The sequence below is a fragment of the Perognathus longimembris genome, chromosome 27 (assembly GCF_023159225.1).
Source record: "Perognathus longimembris pacificus isolate PPM17 chromosome 27, ASM2315922v1, whole genome shotgun sequence".
In the NCBI taxonomy this organism is placed as follows: domain Eukaryota; kingdom Metazoa; phylum Chordata; class Mammalia; order Rodentia; family Heteromyidae; genus Perognathus; species Perognathus longimembris.
Window position 1 is genome coordinate 3,522,606 of NC_063187.1, and position 22,853 is coordinate 3,545,458.

General features: G+C 43.7%; 1 protein-coding gene across 1 annotated transcript; it reads left to right on the forward strand.

Annotated features, from left to right (window-relative positions):
* The first annotated feature begins 2,553 nt into the window (after nucleotides 1-2,553).
* Plcz1 (phospholipase C zeta 1) lies at nucleotides 2,554-22,396 on the forward strand. Its single transcript, XM_048335045.1, has 11 exons — nucleotides 2,554-2,623; nucleotides 5,739-5,940; nucleotides 7,173-7,317; nucleotides 8,516-8,665; nucleotides 10,331-10,576; nucleotides 11,143-11,299; nucleotides 13,799-13,915; nucleotides 15,708-15,877; nucleotides 19,165-19,294; nucleotides 20,792-20,941; nucleotides 22,296-22,396. Exons 1-11 carry the CDS (start codon nucleotides 2,569-2,571, stop codon nucleotides 22,394-22,396), a joined length of 1,623 nt encoding a protein of 540 aa, XP_048191002.1. The 5' UTR covers nucleotides 2,554-2,568.
* The last annotated feature ends 457 nt before the right edge of the window (nucleotides 22,397-22,853 follow it).

Here is a 22,853-nt window from a genome sequence, read left to right on the forward strand (position 1 = left end):
CTTGTATTTCATGTGCCATTTAATACACCGTAATCATGCTTTAATTTATTTTCCTCATATTAACTTCATTTATCAAATTTTAATTTTCGTTCTGTCTCTGCATTGTTTATGTACCATGTAGCCTTCCCTGTTTTTATTGGAATACAGTTAGATCTTCCTTTCAACGTTCTTTATTATAAAATTACCTTCTCGTGCATTTAGCACACATGCCGGTTCATCCTTTAAAATTAAAAATAAAATACAGTAGGCTGGAGAAAAAGGAACTAGCTGTTTTAAGAACATCAGAGCCTCTGTGGCTTTCTTTGAGAATTTCCTTAACTTTTTTATTGTGCCTCCTACGTGGTTTTTGTCAAAGATTCAGGAAGAATTCAGAGGTGGAAAAATCGACCTAATTAAAACGCAGAAGTTAATGGAAAAACTGGACTTTCAGTGCAATGACAGTCACATGAAACAAATTTTTAAGGTGAGAGAAACCTACCCCCGTTCAGACCTCCCTGGAAATAATGTAGTCTAATGGAAGTGATTGTTCCTAGCCATCTTGAATACTCTCTCTAGAAAAGACATATGGAGGGAGCTGGGAATGTGGCTTAGTGGTAGAGTGCTCGCTTAGCATGCAGGAAGCCCTGGGTTCGATTCCTCAGCACCACATAAACAGAAAAAGTCAGAAGTGGCGCTGTGGCTCAAGTGGTAGCATGCTGGCCTTGAGCAAAAAGAAGTGAGGGACAGTGCTCAGACCCTGAGTTCAAGCCCCAGGACTGGCAAAAAAAAAAAAAAAAGAAGAAGAAAGAAAAGAAAAGACATATTGAAAACTAGTCCCTTAAGGACAGAGGGAATTAAATCCATGTGGAATTTAGGTGGTACTAAAATTAGTTGTAACACTGTCCTTGAACTCTTTAACTGAAGTCTAGCGCTCTACCACCTGAGCCACAGCTCCACTTCCTGTTTTTTGGCGGTTCATTGGAGAGGTCAGAGTATCAGGGACTTTCCTGCCTGGGCTGTGTTTGAACCATGATCCTCAGCTCTCAGCCTCCTGAGTAGCGGGGATGACAGGTGTGAGCCACCAGCACTGGGCACATTTTAATATCTGTAATTGACTACTTTTAACTTTTATATTTTTGTTTTCTTCAAGTCATTGTACAAAGGGAGTACCCTTCAGTGGGTCAGTTTATGAGTGTAACGTGTCTTGATCGATACCCCTTCCCTTGTTCTTTCCCCATCTCTCCCAACCTCCCCCCTCAATTTTCTTGGCCATGCAGAATTTGCATTGAATATCCTGACTCCTTCCTCTCTTCAATTGTCTACCCCTCCCCTGCTCTTTTCAAGTGTGTCTCCTTGTATTCGTTTTGTTGGACTGTGAGTTCACTTTTCTAAGGAATTGTTTAAATTTATCCCTACCAGTACTATTCCTTGGTTAATCCCCATGTGTACCCTCCAATGCAACCCAGCATATGCTTACTTGTGTATCTGTAGATTAGATCTCACTTTCACTTGTAAAAGAGAACGGATGTCTTTTGTCTCTCTAAGGCCTGACTTTTCACATACATTTTACTGGTCTATCCATTTCTTTGAAACTGATGTAATACCATTCTTAAGAATGGGTGAATAAAATTCCACTGTGCATGCATATCACATTTTCTTGAACATTCGGCCATTGAGAGGCATCTGAACTGATATTGTATCTTGGCTATGGTGAATAGTGCAGCGATGAATATGGTTGTTCTGGTGGCTTTACTGAATCAAGATTTGTGACTCTTTTGGGCATATCCCCAAGAGTGGAATTGCTGTTCATGATTAGCTTTTTTTTTTTCTTTTGGTCAGTCATGGGGTTTGAACTCAGGGTCTGGGTGCTGTCCCTGGGTTCTGTCACTTTGAGCCACAGCTCCACTTCTAGTTTTCTGGGAGTTCATTGGAGATAAGAGTCTCATGGACTTTCCTGCCTGGGCTGGCTTCGAACTGCCATTCTCAGATCTCAGCCTCCTGGGTAGCTAGGATTATTTTTGCAGTATGGGGGGGGGGGTGAATTCAATGCACCCCCTCCCTCATTCCCTTCTCTTACCCTCTCTATGACTGTATAGATTTAAGAAGTGACGATTTGATAAACTTTTCCTAAATGTGATGACCCTTTCTGCTGGGGATTAGAGTCTCATGGACTTTCCTGGCCAGGCTGGTGCTGAGTTGTGACATTCAGATCTCAGCCTCCTAAGTAGCTAGAATGACAGGTGTGAGCCACCAGCACTGGGCTTCCTGCAGTTTTATGTATTTGATCTTCCATAAGAATCGAACCTAAGTGTCACAAATTGCTGCCCAGAACTGGAGTCTTCATCCCATCCCCTGTATTGACGCTTGATCTTCACAAGGCAAACCCACCAGCCATTCCTTTTTCTTTAGTAGGATAATGACAGGCAGGGGAAAGGAAGGATTACCATTGAGGAGTTCAGAGCGATTTACCGCATTATTGTACACAGAGAAGAGGTCATGGAGATTTTCAACACATATTCGGAGAACCGGAAAATCCTCCCGCAAAACAGCCTGGTGAGATTTCTGACACAAGAGCAGTATGCCTATGAGATGAACCAAACCCAGAGCTCTCAGCTCATTCAAAGATACGAGCCCATCGAGGAAGGTCGGTCTGCTGTCTCTTCTTTCTGCTTTTCTAAATTTACCCAGTGTTTGTACGTGAAGTGTTCTCATGCATGGGTGTTTATCAAATTCTAAATTTTGGATGAATCAATTTCTGGAAAAATATACACTTTCATTTTGGTGTTTTATAGAATGTATATATATATAACATATATATACAATATATGTATATATTATATATGCATCACATATACACATGTATAATATACACATATATATGTATGATATACATGTATTGTTATTATAATATACATATGCATATAATATACATATGCATACATTGTAGATAATATATCTATACATATATAATAGGTATATATTTACACATACATAATATATTGTATACATGTATATAACACACATATATACATTTATGTACATCTATCCGTACAGCTATCTATCTAGTATCAATCTGTCATTTATCTGTCCATCATCCTGTCTACCTATCTCTATCTGTATCTATCATCTATCCATCTACCTATCCATCGATCCATTTACCTATTCATCCATCCATCTATCTATCATCTATCTGTCTGTCTACCTACCTACCTATCTCTATATATCTTTTCTAAAGGAATATTGTGTTGTCAGCTTGCAATGAGATAAATGTACCAGACTGTAAAGGGATTAGATTAACAAAGCAAGCCTAAGGCATTCAGATGAGTTTAATTTTTATTTTTGCCAGTCCTGGGGCTTGAACTCAGGTCCTGGGTGCTGTCCCTGGGCCTCGTTGTGCTCAAAGCTAGTATTCTAGCTCCTGAGCCACAGCTCCTCTTCTGGTTTTCTAGTGGCTCATTGGAGATAAGAGTCTCATGGACTTTCCTGTCTGGGATGGCCTCAACCGAGATCCTCAGATCTCAGTCTCCTGAGTAGCTGGGATGGCAGGCGGGAGCCACTGGTACCGACTTCAGCTGACTTTTTATTTTATTTTATTTTATTTTATTTATTTATTTATTTATTTTTTGGCCAGTCCTGGGCTTTGGACTCAGGGCCTGAGCACTGCCCCTGGCTTCTTCCCGCTCAAGGCTAGCACTCTGCCACTTGAGCCACAGCGCCGCTTCTGGCCGTTTTCTGTATATGTGGTGCTGGGGAATTGAACCTAGGGCCTCGTGTATCCGAGGCAGGCACTCTTGCCACTAGGCTATATCCCCAGCCCTCAGCTGACTTTTTAATAGCTAAACTTTCTCTAAGGAAGTGCTGGGTTGACACACTAGGGCTCAAGCCCCTTTTTGCCATTGCTTGCTACAAGTAACCTGTTTAAAGTACACGTAGAGTAGTTATATGCTTCTGAATATGCTACCTGTAAGTGGTAAGTTAAAAAGATACAAAAGTACTTTGGAACTGTATTTCCTTTCAACAATCATGTTACACTATCCACTCATTTGACACCTTGAATTGTGTTGCTAATCATTATTGCCTTATCAATATCATAATCAATGATTTTTTTTCTAGGTGTTGATAGTAGAACTTGAACTCAGAATCTTATGCTCTCACTTGGCTATTTTGCTCCAGGCTGGTGCTCTACCACTTGAGTCATACCTCCACTTTTGGCTTTTTGGATGGTTCACTGGAGATATGAGTCTCATTAACTTCCCTTCCAGGGCTTGCATTGAACGGTGATCCTCAGATCTCAGCCTCCTGAGTAGCTGGGATGACAGACAGGAGCCATCCGTACTTAGCTATGATTAAAGATTAGCTATCTCATGCATCTCATTAAAGCCAATTTGAGTCGTGCTCTTAGATTGTAAAGCTCCACTTTCTATATTGGTAGGCAACTGTACACCAAATAAATTTTTTTTTTCCTCTCATACACGTGAGATGAACCCACATTTCAATTTATTCTTTTGTTAGGGCAGGCAATAAGTTTGTTTTCTATTCTATTACTAAAGGTATTAATTATTCAACAGTGCAAAAGGACAGCAAGCCAGTGAGTGCTAATTGCTCAGGGGAAAAAGAATAAATTAATGCAAACCATCTCCTCCATATATCTCAACATTCCTAAGCTTGCACAGTTTTGAAATAGTTTGTGTACCTATATACATTTTTTTTTTTTTTTTTTTGCCAGTCCTGGGCCTTGGACTCAGGGCCTGAGCACTGTCCCTGGCTTCTTCCCGCTCAAGGCTAGCACTCTGCCACTTGAGCCACAGCGCCGCTTCTGGCCGTTTTCTGTATATGTGGTGCTGGGGAATCGAACCTAGGGCCTCGTGTATCCGAGGCAGGCACTCTTGCCACTAGGCTATATCCCCAGCCCACCTATATACATTTTTAACACATTTTCTTCCAGCTTAAAAAAAAAACCAAACCAACTAGTAATAGCATTTTGGATGCCCCCTTTTTCAACTTTATGATATCATAAACATTTACTTGTGTCACTGTATCTATTTTACGATACATTCTTTTTTAATGGCTACATAGCCCCTCTGCCATATTTAGTGCTTTTATTGGTTTCTTTCCTCCCATTTGTTTTGCTTTTACGAATAATCCCACTGTGAACACTTTAGTTGTCTTGACATCCATCTTTGTCTAAAAGTCTACTTCTATTCTTTTCTCAGAATCACATTTGTCTGAAGTTTCAGCTTTTTGTTTTGTTTTGTTTTTGCTACTATGGAGGTTTGAATTCCGGGCCTTGGTGGGTGCTTTCCCACTTGAACCACACCTCCCCTTTTGACTTTTTGGCAGTTCATTGGAGATAAGAGTCTCGTGGACTTTCCTGCCCAGGCTGGCTTTGAACCATGATCCTCAGATCTCAGCCTCCTGAGTAGCTGGGATGGCAGGCATGAATCAACAGCTCCTGGTACACACACACACACACACACACACACACACACACACACTATATATGTATGTATACACACACGCTCACACACACACAAACTAGCCAAAAATAATAATCCATTCTTAAAGGTCGATATGGAAAGACCTTTTAAAAGGTTTCACTGAAAATTGTGTTTCCAGAGAAAAGCTAGCCCCAGCATTCATCTTAATTCTCAGAGAATAGTTGGGAAATAAATACGCTTTGTTTCCACACAGAAAATGGAGCTTGCATATTGCTAATGATGCTTCTACTCTCTCTCCATGTATTATTATTACTTTCATAGTGAAGAGAGGGCAACAGATGTCATTTGAAGGCTTTATAAGATACATGTGCTCTCCGGAATGTCTGCTGTTCAAAAAGGAATGCAAAAAAGTCTATCAAGATATGACTCAGCCTCTCAATGACTATTTCATTTCTTCTTCGCACAATACCTACTTGATCTCAGATCAATTAGTGGGACCAAGTGATCTTTGGGGTTATGTAAGGTATTTATATGTATTTATTATGCATAGATCTATTTATGATGCATATATTATGTATGTACTTAGGTATATTTGTTTTATTTATGATGTATATTGTTTACTTATGTGTACTTGTTATGATGAAATTAGTTAATTAATTTTCCTTCCTTCCTTCCTTCCTTCCTTCCTTCCTTCCTTTCCTTCCTTCCTTCCTTCCTTCCTTCCTTCCTTCCTTCCTTCCTTCCTTCCTTCCTTCCTTCCTTCCTTCCTTCCTTTCTTCCTTCTTCTTTCTTTCTTTCTTTCTTTCTTTCTTTCTTTCTTTCTTTCTTTCTTTCTTTCTTTCTTGCTTTCTTTCTTTCTTGCTTTCTTACTTGTGTTTTGCTCTGCCCTGGGTATTGAACTTGGGGCCTGGGTGTAGCCCCTGAGCTCTTAAGCTCAAGGCTGGCGCTCTACCACTTGAGCCACAGCTCCACTTCCTGTTTCCTGGTGGTTCACTGGAGATCAGAGTCTCACGGACTTTCCCACCTGGGTAGGGTTCGAACCACGATCCTCAAATCACAGCCTCCTGAGTAGCTGGGATTAGAGGCATGAGAATCAGCGCCTGGCTCAATTGTACCCTTCTTTAACCCCGTTCATAGCATATTCTCTATGCTCCTAAATGCATGAGGAAAGAACCAGATAAAATTGTGCTAGTGTATTTTATGCTGGGATGACTTGGGACATTCTCTTGTCCCATTCTGCTCCTTAGCTTCCATCTCTGTCTCTCTCTTTCCCCTCTCCGTTCTTCTCTCTGTCTCTTTCTCTTTCTCTGTCTCTCTCTTCTTTGCCTTTGTGTTACATAGGAACCCATATTTTTGTACTGGACCACAGCCTGAAACAGCAGCCCTCCTTCTGTGTAGCTGGGATTACAGGCATCTACCACCAGACCCACTTGATTTGTTGAGATGGGGGTCTCATTCACTTCTCAACCCCCTCTCCCCCCGCCCCCCTGCCCAGCCTGGGCTCCAACAGTGATCTTCCTAATTTCTAAGCTCCTGGGTAGCTGGCCATTATCTTCTTTGAGTGCTATATCCAGGAACAGAAAATATGACCTTAAGCCCAAGTGGTTTAGTGCTAGGATAACCTCGGAAGGAGCGATCGCTTTCCTTCCTGCCCAGGAAGCCTGGCAGAGTGACTAGGCGTGAAATGGCTTGGTGTGGCAGGGTGTGCAACTGGTCCCTGGGGCCGATGGCCGACAGTGTTGCTCATCTCTACAGTGCTCTGGTGAAGGGCTGCCGGTGTCTGGAGATTGACTGCTGGGATGGGTCCCAGAACGAACCCATCGTCTACCATGGCTACACGCTGACCAGCAAGCTGCTGTTCAAGACGGTCATTCAGGCCATCAACAAGTACGCCTTCGTGGTACGTGGCCTGGCGTCTCCGGGAGGCTGCCTTAACTGATCAACTGGGATGGGCACAAAATCAATCATTTACTTGATGATGGTGACGATCAGGATGAGAAAGAGGAGGAGTTTTGGCAGCCAGTCCTATGGTTTGAACTAAGGGCCCAGGAGCTGTCCCTGAGCTCTTTCACTCAAGGCTGGCGCTCTACCACTTGAACCACTGCTCCACTTCTGGTTTTCTGGTGGTTCACTGGAGATAAGTCTCATGGACTGTCCTTCCCCGGGCTGGCCTTGAACTGTGATCCTCAGATTTCAGTCTCCAGAGTAGCTGAGGTGACAGGCGTGAGCCACCAGAACCCAGCCATCTGTGAATGTTTTAAAACTCAAGGCTGGTGCTGTACTACTTGAGCCACAGCTTTACTTCGTGGCTTTTTAGGGGTTCACTGGACATAAGAGTCTCACGGACTTTCCTAGCCCAAGCTGGCTTCTATCTGCGATCCTCAGATCTCAGCCACCTGAGTAGCTGGGATGACAGGCGTGAGCCATTGGTACCTGGCTCTATCTATCTATCTATCTATCTATCTATCTATCTATCTATCTATCTATCTATCTATCTATCTATGTATCTATCCATCCATCCACCTAATGGATCTATATTATTTCTTTAGATGTATATGACATAACGTCTCGGACCATATATTCACCGATAATGCTTGACATTTTCCTTAGACTTTTAGTGAAAATAGGAATACTTTTTTCCGTCATACACAGATATACTCACCCCCCATTCTGGTGATATACAAATGCATCTTCCACTTTAAAGAATACTTATGTGGCAAAGGTAGTTGAGCATCAGAAGTGTTGTTAAGATGCAATGCTTGCTGGGAGCCGGTGTCCCCCGCCTGTCATCCCAGCTACTCTGGAGGCTGAGATCTGAGGACCAAGGTTCAAAGCCAGCCCAGGCAGGAAAGTCCCTGAGGCTCTTATCACCAATGAACCACCAGAAAACTGGAAGTGGTGCTGTGGCTCAAGTGGTAGAGCACTAGCCTTGAGCAAAAAGAGCTCAGGGACAGCTCCCAGGCCCTGAGTTCAAGCCCCACAAGGAACAAATCAATCAAGCAACCAACCAATCAGTTAGAAAAAAAGTACTTACACGAATTAGATAGAAATGATTTTTAAAAATTTGGGCAATAAGAGGGCTGGTTAATTCCCCACAGGCATCTGATTATCCCGTGGTGCTCTCCCTGGAAAATCACTGCTCCCCTTCCCAGCAAGAAATAATGGCGGAGACTCTGCAGAGCATATTTGGTGAGGCTCTCCTTTCCGATATGCTGGATGAATTTCCAGACTCATTGCCTTCGCCAGAGGTAGGTGACCTGTGGTTTGAGAAGCTCAGAGGAAAGAAAGAAACAGTGGCTGGGAAGGTGGCCTACTGGTAGAGTGCTCGCCTAGCATGCATGAAGCCCTGGGTTCGATTCCTCAGCACCACATACATAGAAATAAGCCGGAAGTAGCGCTGTGGCTCAAGTGGTAGAGTGCTAGCCTTGAGAGAGACAGAGAGAAAGAGAGAGAGAGAGAGCGCCACAAATATATTGCTATAATTGAAGCCTATGATTGATTATTTATGTATTGTCTGGAAGGAGGCATCATAGTGGAGACTGAATTCCACTGGTCAGGTTTGCTCACATGTGTGGAAATTGGATCTAATCGATAAACATAGACAGCACACGAGTATTCACTGAAGTGTGCAACAGGCGGGGGAGATTGCCAGTGGTGGAAGTCCTTCAAAAAGCCAGCTTACAGTTGGTCAGAAATGAATACCAGGCAGAACTTGAACAAATAATGTTGAGCGAGACAAGCCTAGAACCCAGAAAACAAAGGGGCATGATCTCCCTGATATATGACTGTGAAGGTGGGGGGGAGGGGGAGACAGTAGAGACCAGGTCTGCGAAACCAAAAACGTCTTGTCAAATATTGGTATTTCCCACAAGTTTGGGTCAGCGACCCTCCATTATGTAACTAAAACCAAACAACTACTCAACATATAAAGGTCAAAAATTGACCTCTCAGTGAATCACAACAGCTCAAAAGCTATGTATGTACGTTCATATAAGACTATTTTCGACATATTGTCTAATATCGACATTACATTTAAAGCCCAAGGTGAATTTTCTTGGGCTTGGCAACGCGGCTACTGTATATGTTCTTGGTACATTGTGTATTGTATATATGTCTACCTGACCTAGAGAAGGGAAAGAAAAACAGGGTGTAAGATATCACAAGAAATGTACACACTGCCCTACTATGTAACTGTACCCTTTTTGCACAACACCTTGTCAAATTTTTTTTCTTTAATTAATAACTAAATTACAAAAAAAGAAAAGAAAAGAAATGAATACCAGGACCCTGGAAGTTGCATAGGTTAGGGGTGGAATGAGGTCATGTTGAGGAGTGGAAAGAGGAATGGGGAGAGGAAGGATGGAAGAATACAATCTACAGGTGTGAAGGTAGAGCCAGATGACTGGAGGGTAGGGGAAGGATGGGGAGAGATGGGGGAAGAGGAAGGAAGGCATGCCAGGGATTAAGATGCATCGTCCTCACCAACATCACATTGAATTGAAACCCCTTTGTACAACTGCTTAATGATCATAGAAATAAATCTTATTTTAACTTAAATTTTTTTTTTTGTGTGTGTGTGTGTGCCAGTCCTGAGGCTTGAACTCAGGGCCTGGGTGCTGTCCCTGAGCTTCTTTCACTTAAGGCTGGTGCTCTACCACTTGAACCACACACAGCTCCACTTCGGGTTTTCTGGTGGTTCCTGGGAGATAAGAGTCTCATGGACTTTCCTGCCCAGGCTGGATTCGAACCATGATCCTCAGATCTCAGCCTCTTGAGTGGCTGGGATGACAGATGCCTCCCCCCACCCCAAACTACATTCAACTAAAATAAGAAGCCAATGGGACGATTTCTTTTTCTTTTTCCCACGCCAACTTCCCTGTACTGGTGCGACTGAAGGCTCTCCGTCCTTACAGGCCCTGAAATTCAAAATATTAATTAAGAACAAGAGAATCGGAACTTTGCTGGAGACCCGGGAAAGGAAAGGTTCGGATAAACGGGGGAAGGTGGAGGAGTACGAAGAGGAAGTAGGGGATCAAGAGGAGGAAGAGGAGGAAGGGAAGCAGCCGGAAACACAAGATAGTTTCCTATCGAGAGTGACTCAGGAAAAGGAGTCGGAGTTCTTAAAGGTGCTCACTGGCAACTTGTTCAAGAAGAGGAAGGTGAGGTGGTCTTTCTTGAAGGTGCCAGGGCTTGTCTGATTGTCTTACTAGGGGGGAGTTGAGGACCACTGAGGCCCTAGAATAGCTTTCCTCCTTAAGAAAGCTCAAATTGATCACGGAAACTCACGTTTCAAGGCAAAACAATGGACACTGTAAAGCCCAAATTGGAAAGCCATGTCTTCCCCTAGGGTAGCGGTTCCTAAATCGTTATTCTATTCTAGATGATGATTATTAGAAGTTGTTGTGTACTAGGTCTTGTGCAGATAACAGTTCTATATTATTATATAATATATAATTACATATAATTGCCTAATTATAGTAATACACGTATAATTTATATTAATGTAAAATGAGCTCCTCTTGCATGACTTGTTAAGTATCATAGTTATACAAATCATATGGACTTGATCTGTATCGTCTTGATCTGATGCATCTGGAAAAGACTAAGACAATCTGTGTAATTGTATTCATCCTCTACCCCCCCCTCCCCACCCCTTTTAGTACAAACAGAAAATGTGCAACTACTCGGTGTGAAAATGTGTGAACTGACTGCATTTTATTTTTAGACCAGGAAGGTAAAAATAGCTCTGGCCTTATCTGATCTTGTCATTTATACCAAAGCTGAGAGGTTCCGAAACTTCCAATATTCCAGAATGTACCAGCAATTTAACGAATGCAATTCCCTGGGAGAGTCACAAGCACGGAGGCTTTCCAAGCTGAAAGGTAAAAAAAAAATCTTGCAACGGTGCTCACGGACGCTGAGTGCTTTTGAATCGGTTCCGGCCCATCTGCTAAATCATCAAAGTCTAATATACGCAGGCATCGGTGTGTATAATACAATAGAACTCTCTCATGCGATCTCAGCACGGAGAATAAGCAAGAGAAGGATGGATTGTGATATGTCTTCAATCATCTCTTAGTTTTGTGGTGGTTTTCCTTTTTTTTTTTTTTGCCAGTCCTGGGTGTTGAACTCAGGTCCCTGAGCTTCTTTTTACTCAAGGCTAGCACTCTACCACTTGAGCCACAGGCCCACTTGTGGCTTTTTCTATGTATGTGGTGCTGAGGAATCGAACCCAGGGCTTCATGCATGCTAGGCAAGCACTCTACCACTAAGCCCCATTCCCAGCCTCCCTTGTTATTATTATTGTTATTATTTTAGAAACAGTCTTGGTTGGCCTCAATTTACAATCCTCCTGACCCAGCCTCTTATTTTTGCCTTAAGTTACGGTATTTTGATGGAGGGTGTTCAGTTAAGGACTATAGGATTCATTTCGGTCCACCAGAAGGCATTTGGACTTGCTTGTTTTTGTTTTGTTTTGTAAGGAGAAGATGATAGCAACTTTAAGGGTGATAATAGCTGCTGGATTTCGGAAGGATAAACTCAAACCACAGCCTGAAGACTGCCATCTTTAGAGCCCAGTTTTAAGCTTCTTTAAAAGGAAAGAGAAAGCCAGATGTTGGTGGCTTATGCCTGTCACCCTAGCTACTCAGGAGGCTGAGATTTGAGGATCACAGTTCGAAGCCAGCCAGGGCAGAAAAGTCCATCTCTGATCCAGACTCTGATCACTAATGAACCACCAAAAAGCCAGAAGTGAGCTATGGCTCAAGTGATACAGTGCTAGAGTTGAGTGAAAAAGCTCAAGGACAGTTCCCAGGCCTTGCGTTCAAGCCCCAGTGCATGTATGTGCCGATTCTGGGGCTCGAACTCAGGACCTTTTGTTCTTGCTTCGTTTTGTCCCTCAAGATTGGTGCCTTACCACTGGAATCACACCTCCATGGCCAGCTTTTTGCCTTTTGGGAAAAAAAGAGCGGTGCAGGGCCGATTAAAGCTAGAAAACAGGCCTTAGTATCCTTTGGAGAGCAGAAAGCATTTTTATGATATCCTAAGCTAACAGTAAATTATCACCGATATTGGCAGAAGCTTACAACAGGCACCTGCCTTATTGTAAACACAATACACACATCATTAAAACGACGTGACACATCAGTGCAACTGAAATTGAAAAATGGCACGTCAAAGTGAGTTTCACATTATTTCAAGCTAAAGCGAAATGGCAGCTTGTAAAGAAAGAATAATACTATGATTTTTTTTCTCCCCAAATTAGCATATAGATAGAAAAAAAGACACCTACCTAGCAGTAGAGAATGGTCCTTAATTGAGTCGTGAGATTATAGGTATTTAAAAAAGAAAAGCCTTCTCTTTTCATTTAATTTCCCCAACATTTCTAAAAGGAAGGCCGGCTTCTAACTGAGGTTGTAGTAACAAATCTGGTGTTTGATTTCTACAGATGGGTGTGAGAAATCTCAGTTCCTATAGTAGGGAAAGTCCAGATGTTACTGTTTTTAGATGTTACTGTGTTTAGGATGAAGGAGGAGATGAACCCATTTGAGGATATTTGAGATAATTTAAAAAAATGTTTCAAAGGAAGGTGTGTCTGGAGGGAAAATTGTGGAGTTGGAAGGATCAAAACCTTTGCCTGAAAACTTAGGGTAGTAAAATGTCCAATCAGATTAATTCCAATCTGTGAACCATCCAATCAGAGTGATTTCCATCTGTGAACCATCCAATTACAGTGATTCCAATCTGTGAAACAGCCAATCAGGTTGATTTAGCTAGACTCATATTGTTACCTTTGCTTTTTAAAAACCTATTATTTATTTTTTTTAATTAAATTTTATTGACAAGCTGTTGTGTAAAGGGGGTACAGTTACATAATAAGGCAGTGAATACATTTCTTGTGATATCTTACACCCTCATTTTTCTTTCCCTTCCCTAGATCAGGTAGTTACCTTTGCTTTTGAGTGATTTCAGTGCTAAGGTGAAACTTAAAAACAAAATGGGGAAAGGTACCACTTGGGTTTTTGATTTTTTTTTTGAGATGAATGTATTTTATTTTTGAATTTTACATGTTTTCATGTTGAAGTGAAATCAATTTGGGTATGCAAAGAGAACATAGATATTCTTTTCCAAGTTAAGTATCTGTGCATATGTGTGTATAATGAAAGTATGTTTTTAATCAATTGTGAATGTTTACCATGAACATAAAGGCACTGGGTTTGTTTTCACTTTCGTGATTTACAAACATTTTGGTTTTTGCAAAGATAATACCCATCAGCGTTGTTGAAACGGTTGTAGAAGTCTACCAAATACAGAAATAGTAGCTTATTTCATTTATCTTAAATCTCTCTCTGTTTCCTTCTTTCCCCTTTGTTTTATTCTAGTCCAGGAGTTTATTTTACACACCAAGAAATTCCTTACCAGAATTTATCCCAAGGCGATAAGAGCAGACTCTTCTAATTTTAATCCTCAAGAATTTTGGAATACAGGGTGTCAAATGGGTATGTTACGTAAGATATTGAATTGTTTGCAAAAATAAGTTGAAATGAATTAGTTTTAGGAATCCATGAAAATATGTATGACCAAAAAAAAACCTTACTATAAAAATGTTGGTCCTGGAGGGTTTTGAGAACAGACATTAAATGAACCATTGAGGGGCAGGCTCATGCCTGTCATCCCAACTACTCCAGGGGCTGAGATCTGAGGACCATGGTTCAAAGCCAGCCAGGGTAGGAAAGTCTGGGAGACTCTTATCTCCAATGAGCCACCAGAAAACCGGAAGTGGAGCGGTGGCTCAAGTGGTAGAGCACAAAAAGCTCAGGGACAGTGCCCAGGCTCTAAGTTCAAGCCCCAGGACTGGTACACACACACACACACACACACACACGGAGACCCATTCACTTTAAGGGTTGAAGTCATTCCTACATGAGACAGAGAGGAAGGCCCAGGGCATGGTTAGGGGCATGAGGAGTTGGTAGGGACCCTCGATTCTGGAGGAAGGGAACAGGAGATCCAAATGGACTTTGGAAGACTCTCGAAGGTCAAATTCCTTTGCTTGAGAGTTAGATGTCTTCACACCTAGCCATCTCTAGATTTGATAAGTTGTGGGAGTTTCAATGTCCATATATACACATATGTGTATATATATATATATATAATATTCTGTAATCTACCCTATGTGTCCTTTTGATTTCCTTGATTAAAGCTCTCTGGTCACTTAGTTTACAGATTAATCTGCCACTCATCCATCCCACGTAAATGTCACTAGATCAAGAGGAAAATGTTTCCAGTCCTGGGGCTAGAACTCAGGGCCTGAGCACTGTCCCTGGCTTCTTTTTGCTCAAGGCTAGCACCCTGCCACTTGGAGCCACAGCGCCACCTCTGGCCATTTTCTGTATACATGGTGCTGGGGAATCGAACCCAGGGCTTCATGTATAGGAGGCAAGCACTCTACCACTAGGCCATATTCCCAGCCCCAGGAAAATGTTTAGAATTCATGGATAATTAGAGTGGGGATGGCTACTCTTACTTTCTTTTTTTTTTTTTTTTTGCCAGTCCTGGGGCTTGGACTCAGGGCCTGAGCACTGTCCCTGGCTTCTTTTTGCTCAAGGCTAGCACTCTGCCACTTGAGCCACAGCGCCACTTCTGGCCATTTTCTGTATATGTGGTGCTGGGGAATCGAACCCAGGGCCTCATGTATATGAGGCAGGCACTCTTGCCACTAGGCCATATCCCCAGCCCAGGGATGGCTACTCTTAGAACATGGGAACACTCTCACGGGGAGACCAAAGGATGATGCTTGTAGCAAAGGAACACAGAGGCGCAAGGCCTCTGTGCCTCTCATTAGGGCCTCCAGGAAATGGAAACAGGAGGCTTTTTCTTTGTTCCTGTGTTCATTTTCTTTTCTCTTTGTCTTGTGTGTTGGTTTCTCTGTCTTTGGGAAGGTGACCAGGGCACAGAAATGGGGGGACAGAGGGTAAACAAAGGCAGCTGTGGTCTTCACTCGACACGATGTGGAAAATGAACTCGACAACTTGTGGGTGGGGACGGGAGGGAAAAACTGGGGGAGAGAGCGAGGGCAGGGGGGACACGGTGCAAAAAGAAATGCGCTCATGACCTGACTGATGGAACTGTCACTTCCTCTGTCCATCACCTTTACCATCACAATTAAACAATTAAAAACAAAAGCATGTGAAGACAGAAGGTATGACTGGGGTTCAGTTAATTCCCGAGGGGTGTCTTTCAACTGGAACCCCTCTTTGCTGACTGTCTCACACGCCCTCTCTCTCCAAGTGGCCTTGAATTTCCAGACACCGGGTCTGCCGATGGACCTGCAAAATGGGAAATTTCTGGATAATGGTGGCTCCGGATATGTTTTGAAGCCACTCTTCCTGAGAGACCACAAATCACACTTGAACCCAATGACCATGACGGACAGTGAACCAGTTACACTCTCAATAAGGGTAAGATGAATGCATTTTACCTTTTTTAGATTATCTCTTTAAATTAGATACCATACAGGGATATTTTCATTCCAGTGATCTTTTTGTAATTTATTGCAGTCATGACTTGAACTCAGGGCCTGGGCGCTGTCCCTGAGCTTCTTTTTGCTCAAGGCTGGTGCTCTACCACTTGAGCCACAGTGCTACTTCTGGTTTTCTGGTGGTTCACTGGAGATGAGAGTCTCACAGACTTTCCTGCCCAGGCTGGCTTTGAACTGCGATCCTCAAATCTCAGCCTCCTGAGTAGCTAGGATGACAGGCGTGAGCCACCAGTGCCCAGCTTGATTTACTTTTATGCCTTTTAAATTTGTTAATCTTTTCCAGGTATACACACGGGTGATATTCTAACAGCGTTCCATCTCTGAAAACAACAAAAAAATATCTTTCTGTTGCCTTTTTTTTTTAAACAAGAATTATTTCCATCCGGTGAATAGAAATGTTGAGGTTACAACCTTCTTTTTCTTCTCTCAGAGATCTATTTATACTATTCAATTGTAGGTTTTATATTCATTTTATATTTTATATTTCAATAGTGAGGTCTAAGTTCAGCCTATTAGTGATTGAGTGGCTATAGTAGCTTTTCTTCTTTCAATTTAAAGGGTTTTTACCAGGAAACTCAAGGAGCAAATTTCTTTTCATTAATCTCCAGCATTAGGCTTCTGAAATTCAGGGTCTCTCCCCTTTCCCCTTGTGTCTATGAACAGTATTTGCACACACATGCGCACACATACACACACACACACACACACACACATATATATTCATTGCTTTGCTCTGATCTCTGTCCTGAACATCTAATAATTTGCATTAACCTCATTTCTGCTTCCCTTGGGGTTTTGAGAGAGCTTGAACATTTTTCTCTAAATTGATGATTCAAAGTCTGTGTGGGAGCCTTTTACTCATCTTAATGGAGATGTTAATTTCCCATTTGCTGTTAGTCTCCATCTCCACCATTATGTTTTCCCTCTGACATGCTTATTGAATTTCCTTTTTGATGGTCCTGGACTTTTGAACTTGCTAGAGAGGTGGTGGTCCTGTCCTTCGAGCCATTTTGCTCTTAACCTTTTATGCTTTCGGTATTTATTTCAGATAGGACATTTTATCTACTTACAAGTCCTCTGTAGCTGGGATTATAGATGTGTGCGACCATGCTTGGCTTGGTGTGCGTGTGTGTCTGTGTGTGTGTGAGAGAGAGACAGAATCTTCCTAACTTTATTTCACAACCCAGAGGCTGGCCTCAGACTTCAGTCCTCCTTTCTCTGCCTCCCAAGAAGCCGGGATTCTAGATCTGAGCTTCCTCTTCTGCCTCTCTTCTGTTGTCCTTTTTGAAAACTATTACATCCTGCATCATTTTATTGCGAGCAGGAGCCGTTTCCTGAATTTAATCGCCTCCATTAGGAAGGATTTCTTTCTAGAGACCTTGTTCATATTCTTATAACTTAAGCACCATGTTTCGTTGCTTTTGAAAATGTCACTGAATCTATTGGAAAAACATTTTCTAGTCTCTCTCTCTCTCTCTCTCTCTCTCTCTCTTTAATGATGAGCTGTGCTATTTAGGCTGGGCTTGTTTTCATTCCGTGTGATTTGTTTGCACTTCACTCAGGCAACTCTGCCTTGCTTCGTCTGTATTTCTGTTTAATTAGCTGCTGTTAAGACCCCCTGAGCCTCTTTGGGATTGTGGATCAGTTTCTCAACAGTGCTGTTTCTGGCCGGGTTTATTGTGTTCTCCTGTGGCTACTTAGCAAGAGGCTCTGGCAGCCCTGTGTGTGTGTGGGGGGGGTGTGTGTTGAAGGCTGCCCCTCTCTTCCTCATTTTCTGGGTGTCAGACTGCACGAAATGCCAGGTCTCCAAAGCAGGCATTTTCCCGCTCATTTCAACCCCATCTTCAACATGTTTCAACTCCAAGCCTGGGTCTTGGCATTCTGGGAGAGACATGGGAGGGTCACTTTCTAGAAATGAACGTGGAACAAAAGCGCACAGGGAAGATGGACTTGAGTGGAAAGGACACTGGTGGTGGGCAGGACACCGAAGTGGCGTTCACTTTCTTCCTGGCTGTTAAGGATTTGTGTGACACAAGAGGAAACGTGGTATGGGTGGGAGGAATTGTCTAAGAGTGATAGATACGTCAACAATTGGTTGATACTCTGAGAGATGGCAAAGTATTGACCATGGAATGTATATTACAATCCCTTTTCACTTGCGTGTGTGTATGTGTGTGTGTGTCTGTGAGAGTGTGTGTTTGCTGGTCCTGGGGCTTGAACTCAGGGCCTGGGCGCTGTCCCTGAGCTCTTTCACTTAATGCTGGTGCTCTACCACTTGAGCCACAGCTTTACTTCCAGTTTCCTGGTGGTTCATCGGAGATAAGAATCTCACAGACTTTCCTGCCCAGGCTGGCTTTGAACCAGGATCTTCAGATCTCAGCCTTTGAATACTTAGGATAACGGGAATGGCGTGAGTCACTGGTGCCTGGTTTTTTAAGATTTCTTAATCTACCCCCTCCCCCAGGCCTTTTCCTTGGTTTTAGATTGATTGAGGTATGGAGTAGTTTTCCCATCATGCCCCAGGCAAGCACACATGACGGCATTTGATCACTTTTGTGTTAGACACGCGTTTATTTGATTCTTGGTCCCCAGTTCTCTGATGGAGCTAATGAGTCATAAATGTTGCACATTGTGGCACCACGATCTACACATTTAAGTACAAATGAATAATTTAGCCACGCTCTTTACTATTTACCAACTGACGGTCAAACTCACATGTTCAATATTTGGCGATCTCCCAGCTGTATTATTATTATTTTTTTGGAAGGAACTGATCTGGAGTCATCAAAATTTCTTGGTAGTATTTTATTGTTGTAATTTAATTTATTTTTTGCAGTGCTTCACTTTTGAGCTCAGGATCAAGTGCTTGCTAGGCATTTGCAAACTACTCAAGCCACCTCTACAATCCTTTTGCTTTAGTTCTTTTTTTAGATATAGTCTTGTGCATTTGTCTAGGGCTGGCCTCAGGTAGCAAGACTCCTACCTGCACTTCTGGTGTGGCTGGGATTACAGGTGTGTGTCACCACGCCCAGTTTCTTTAATAGTCTCTCTCTGTCTCATTCTCTTTGCTTGGGCAGTCATGGATCTTATCTGGGATTACAGGCATGCGCTACAGTGCCTGGCCTAGGAGTAGTTCTATTTTGAAAGGTGCAGTAAATGGTGCAGGTTACCATCTTGTTGAATGCTCTTGTTCTCTGGTGTGTACAGATCATCAGTGGTATCCAGCTTCCTTTTGGCAGCTCACCCACCAACAGGGCCGACACGCTGGTGATTGTTGAGGTGTACGGGGTCCCCAATGACCAAATCAAACAGCAGACTCGCATCATTAGGAAAAACGGTGAGTGCCTAACTTACCGCCTGTGACTTCACCAGGCTCCATGGAAAGCTTGAATGTTAGATGCAGTGTGTGTGTGTGTGTGTGTGTGTGTGTGTGTGTGTGCGCGTGTGTGTCCTGGGGCTTGAACTCGGGGCCTGGGCACTGTCCCTGAGCTCTTTCGCCCAAGGCTGGTGCTCTACCACTTTGAGCCACAGCTCCACTTCTGGTTTTCTGGTGGTTCATTGGACATACGAGTCTCATGGCCTTTTCTGCCTGGGCTGGCTTTGAACCAGGATCCTCAGATCTCAGCCTCCTGAGTAACTGGGATGACAGGCGGGAGCCACTGGTGCCTGGCTTTGAAGTATGATTTTTTTCTTAAGATTCCAAATGCAAAAACTTCCCTGGCTTGCACAGCCAGGACTCTTTCCATTTTTAAAACATGCTTCTCCTTAGAATGAAAAGATAGGCTTGTAACATGAGCAAAAAGCTACTGCGCTCTCAGTCTCTGCATTCAAAGAGAGCTAGCAACCCAGGAGGCCACAGAGAACAATGATAGGATAAGTAGATTCGCCATCCGACCGGTTCTGCCACAAGGGAAGGAAGTGCAGGGTTGAAAGAAACAATTTCCGCATCATTTCCGGCCCTTCTGCTGTGCCATGGCTTATACGTAACAGTACAGGGGCAACGCTGCCATTTCTTCCTGGCGGTTGGCTTCGTTGGTGAGGATTGCATAGACTCAGGAGATGGAGCCCTGCTCAAGGTCATCCTGAAGGTCAGTCTCAAGTGCAGAAACCCATAGCCAACCTCATTACAGAGTCTGGACACAACACTCGGCTCTAAATGGCTTGGTGGACGAGGGAGGCAGTTTTATTAGCTTTTTATTTATTTATTTTCCCCTCTTCTTTTCTTGGATGATAATTTCTAATGCCATGGAGTACCCTGGAATAGTCTCCCAGATGGTCTCTTGTGAAAGAAATGAAACAACAAGAAGAAGATAAGGAGAATTTGTGGCATCTTTCTTTTATGGGGTCAGTGTGATGGAATTTTGTCCATCACTGACTGCCTACTTTGACTTCTTTTTACGATGAATATACACTAAAAAATGAAAAAAAAAGAGTATCCTATATGTATAAATGAAAATAGAATATTCTGTTTTGGTGTGGGTTTGGGGGCTTGAACTCAGGGCCTGGGTGCTGTCCCTGAACTCTTTTGCTCAAGGCTGGTGCTCTACCACTTGAGCCACAACTCCACTTCTATTTTTTTTTGGTGGTTCATTGGAGATCAGAGTCTCACAGACTTCCCTGCCCAGGGTGGCTTTGAACCGTGATCCTCAGATCTCAGCCTCCCGAGTTGCTGGGATGATAGGTGTGAGCCATTCAAAATCGAAGTGTTTCCCCACTGTGAGCCATTTAAGTGTTACACGGCTTAAAGAGCTTTTATGATTATTTTATTTTTCACTAGCAAGACCATTTTTCCCCCCCCGCTAAAACACTCATACCTGATTCTTTTGTGTTTCAGCTTTCAGTCCCAAGTGGAACGAAACCTTCACATTTATTATCCAAGTGCCCGAGCTGGCTCTGATCCGCTTTGTGGTGGAGAACCCCGGGCTGATAGCAGGAAGCGAGTTCCTGGGGCAGTACACCCTGCCAGTTCTGTGCATGAACAAAGGTGCGGGCTTCCCAGAAGGGAGGGGCTTCCATCCCCAGGGAAACAGCCATCATGCCTTCCCTGCCCCCAATTCCCCATCTCAACTGGGGCGAGAGGAAGCTTTACGTCTCCACTGCTTTCTTGACTTTTTCTGGCTGCATTCATAGTACAGAGTCACTTGCCTTGGGACCCTTCATACAGTCCTTCCCAATGCTCTCATCTCTGTAAGCTCATGTCTCTTTCCCTCCTTCCTTCCTTCCTTCCTTCCCTCCCTCCCTCTTACCTTCTTTCTTTTCTCTTTCTTCCTCTCTTTTTCCTCCCTTCCTTTTCCTTTTTCCTCCTTCCCTTCCTCTCCCTTCCTTTCCCCTCCCTCCCTCCCTCCCTCTCTTCCTTCCTTCCTTCCTTCCTTCCTTCCTTCCTTCCTTCCTTCCTTCCTTCCTTCCTTCCTTCCTTCCTTCCTTCTTCCCTCCCTCCTCCCTCCCTCCCTCCCTTCCTTCCTCCCTCCCTGCCTCCCTCCCTTCCTTCCTCCCTTCCTTCCTCCCCTCTCTCCCTTTTGCCTTCTTTCTTTTCTTTCTTCCTCCCTTCCTTTTCCTCCTTCCCTTCCCCTCCCTTCCCTTCCCCTCCCTTCCTCCCTCCCTCCCTCCCTCCCTCCCTCCCTCCCTTCCTTCCTCCCTCCCTCCCTCCTCTCCTCCCTCCCTCCCTTCCTTCTCTTCTTCCTTTTCTCTCTTCATTCCTTTCCTCCTTTCTCCCTCCCCTTCTCCTTCTCTTCTTCCTGCCATTCCTTCTTTCCTTGTATTTCTTTTTGTGTCAGTTCTGGGGCTTGAATCTCAGGCCTGGGCGCTGTCCCTGAGCTCTTTTGCTCAGGTTGGTGCTCTACCACTTGAGCCACAGCTCCACTTCTGGTTTTCTGGTGGTTCAGTAGAGAAAAGAGTCTCATGGATGGGCTGGGGATATGGCCTAGTGGTAGAGTGCTTGCCTCATATACATGAAGCCCTGGGTTCAATCCCCCAGCACCACATATACAGAAAACGGCCAGAGGTGGCGCTGTGGCTCAAGTGGTAGGGTGCTAGCCTTGAGCAAAAAGAAGCCAGGGACAGTGCTCAGACCCTGAGTTCAAGCCCAGGACTGGCAAAAAAAAAAAAAAAAAAAAAAAGAGTCTCACGGACTTTCCTGGCCAGGCTGGCTTTGAACTGTGATCCTCAGAGCTCAGCCTCCTGAGTAGTTGGAATGACAGGCGTGAGCCACTTTTCAGTCCATGTTTACTGCAGCCAGTTCCTTTCTTGGTAGTTCTGGGGGTGGGGGGGGGGCTGGGGATCCACCCACCCTCAGCCTGTCTCCATGGGTCTGGTCTGATGAGACGTGATTTCTCTTGCAGGTTACCGCCGCATCCCTCTGTTTTCCAGAACAGGCGAGAGTCTGGAGCCTTCTTCACTCTTTGTGTACGTGTGGTACATCCGCGAAGAGAAGAGCACTTGACAACGAGTCACTTCTGCACCACAATAAAACAGCCACAGCCATGTCCTTGCCTTGCTTCTTCCTCCCACGTGAGCCACGCAGCAGATAATTACTCAGGAAAACAGAAATGTTGAGCTCACTCGCTGGTTTCTTTACTTTTTTTCTCCTGTTGGTCATAGGGCTCCAACTCAGGGCACTGGTTTTCTGGTGGTTCATTGGAGCTAAGAGTCTCACGGACTTTCCTGCTCTGGCTGGCTTTGAACTGCGATCCTCAGATCTCAGCCTCCTGAGTAGCTGGGATGACAGGCGTGAGCCACTGGCACCCAGCTTATATATATATATAAAAAAATGTTTTTTTAATTTGAAAAACTGAACCAGATCCTGGTGGCTCACGCCTGTCATCTTAGTCACTCAGGAAGCTGACGGCTGAGGATCACGGTTCAAAGTCAGCCCAAGCAAGAAAATCCATGAGACACTT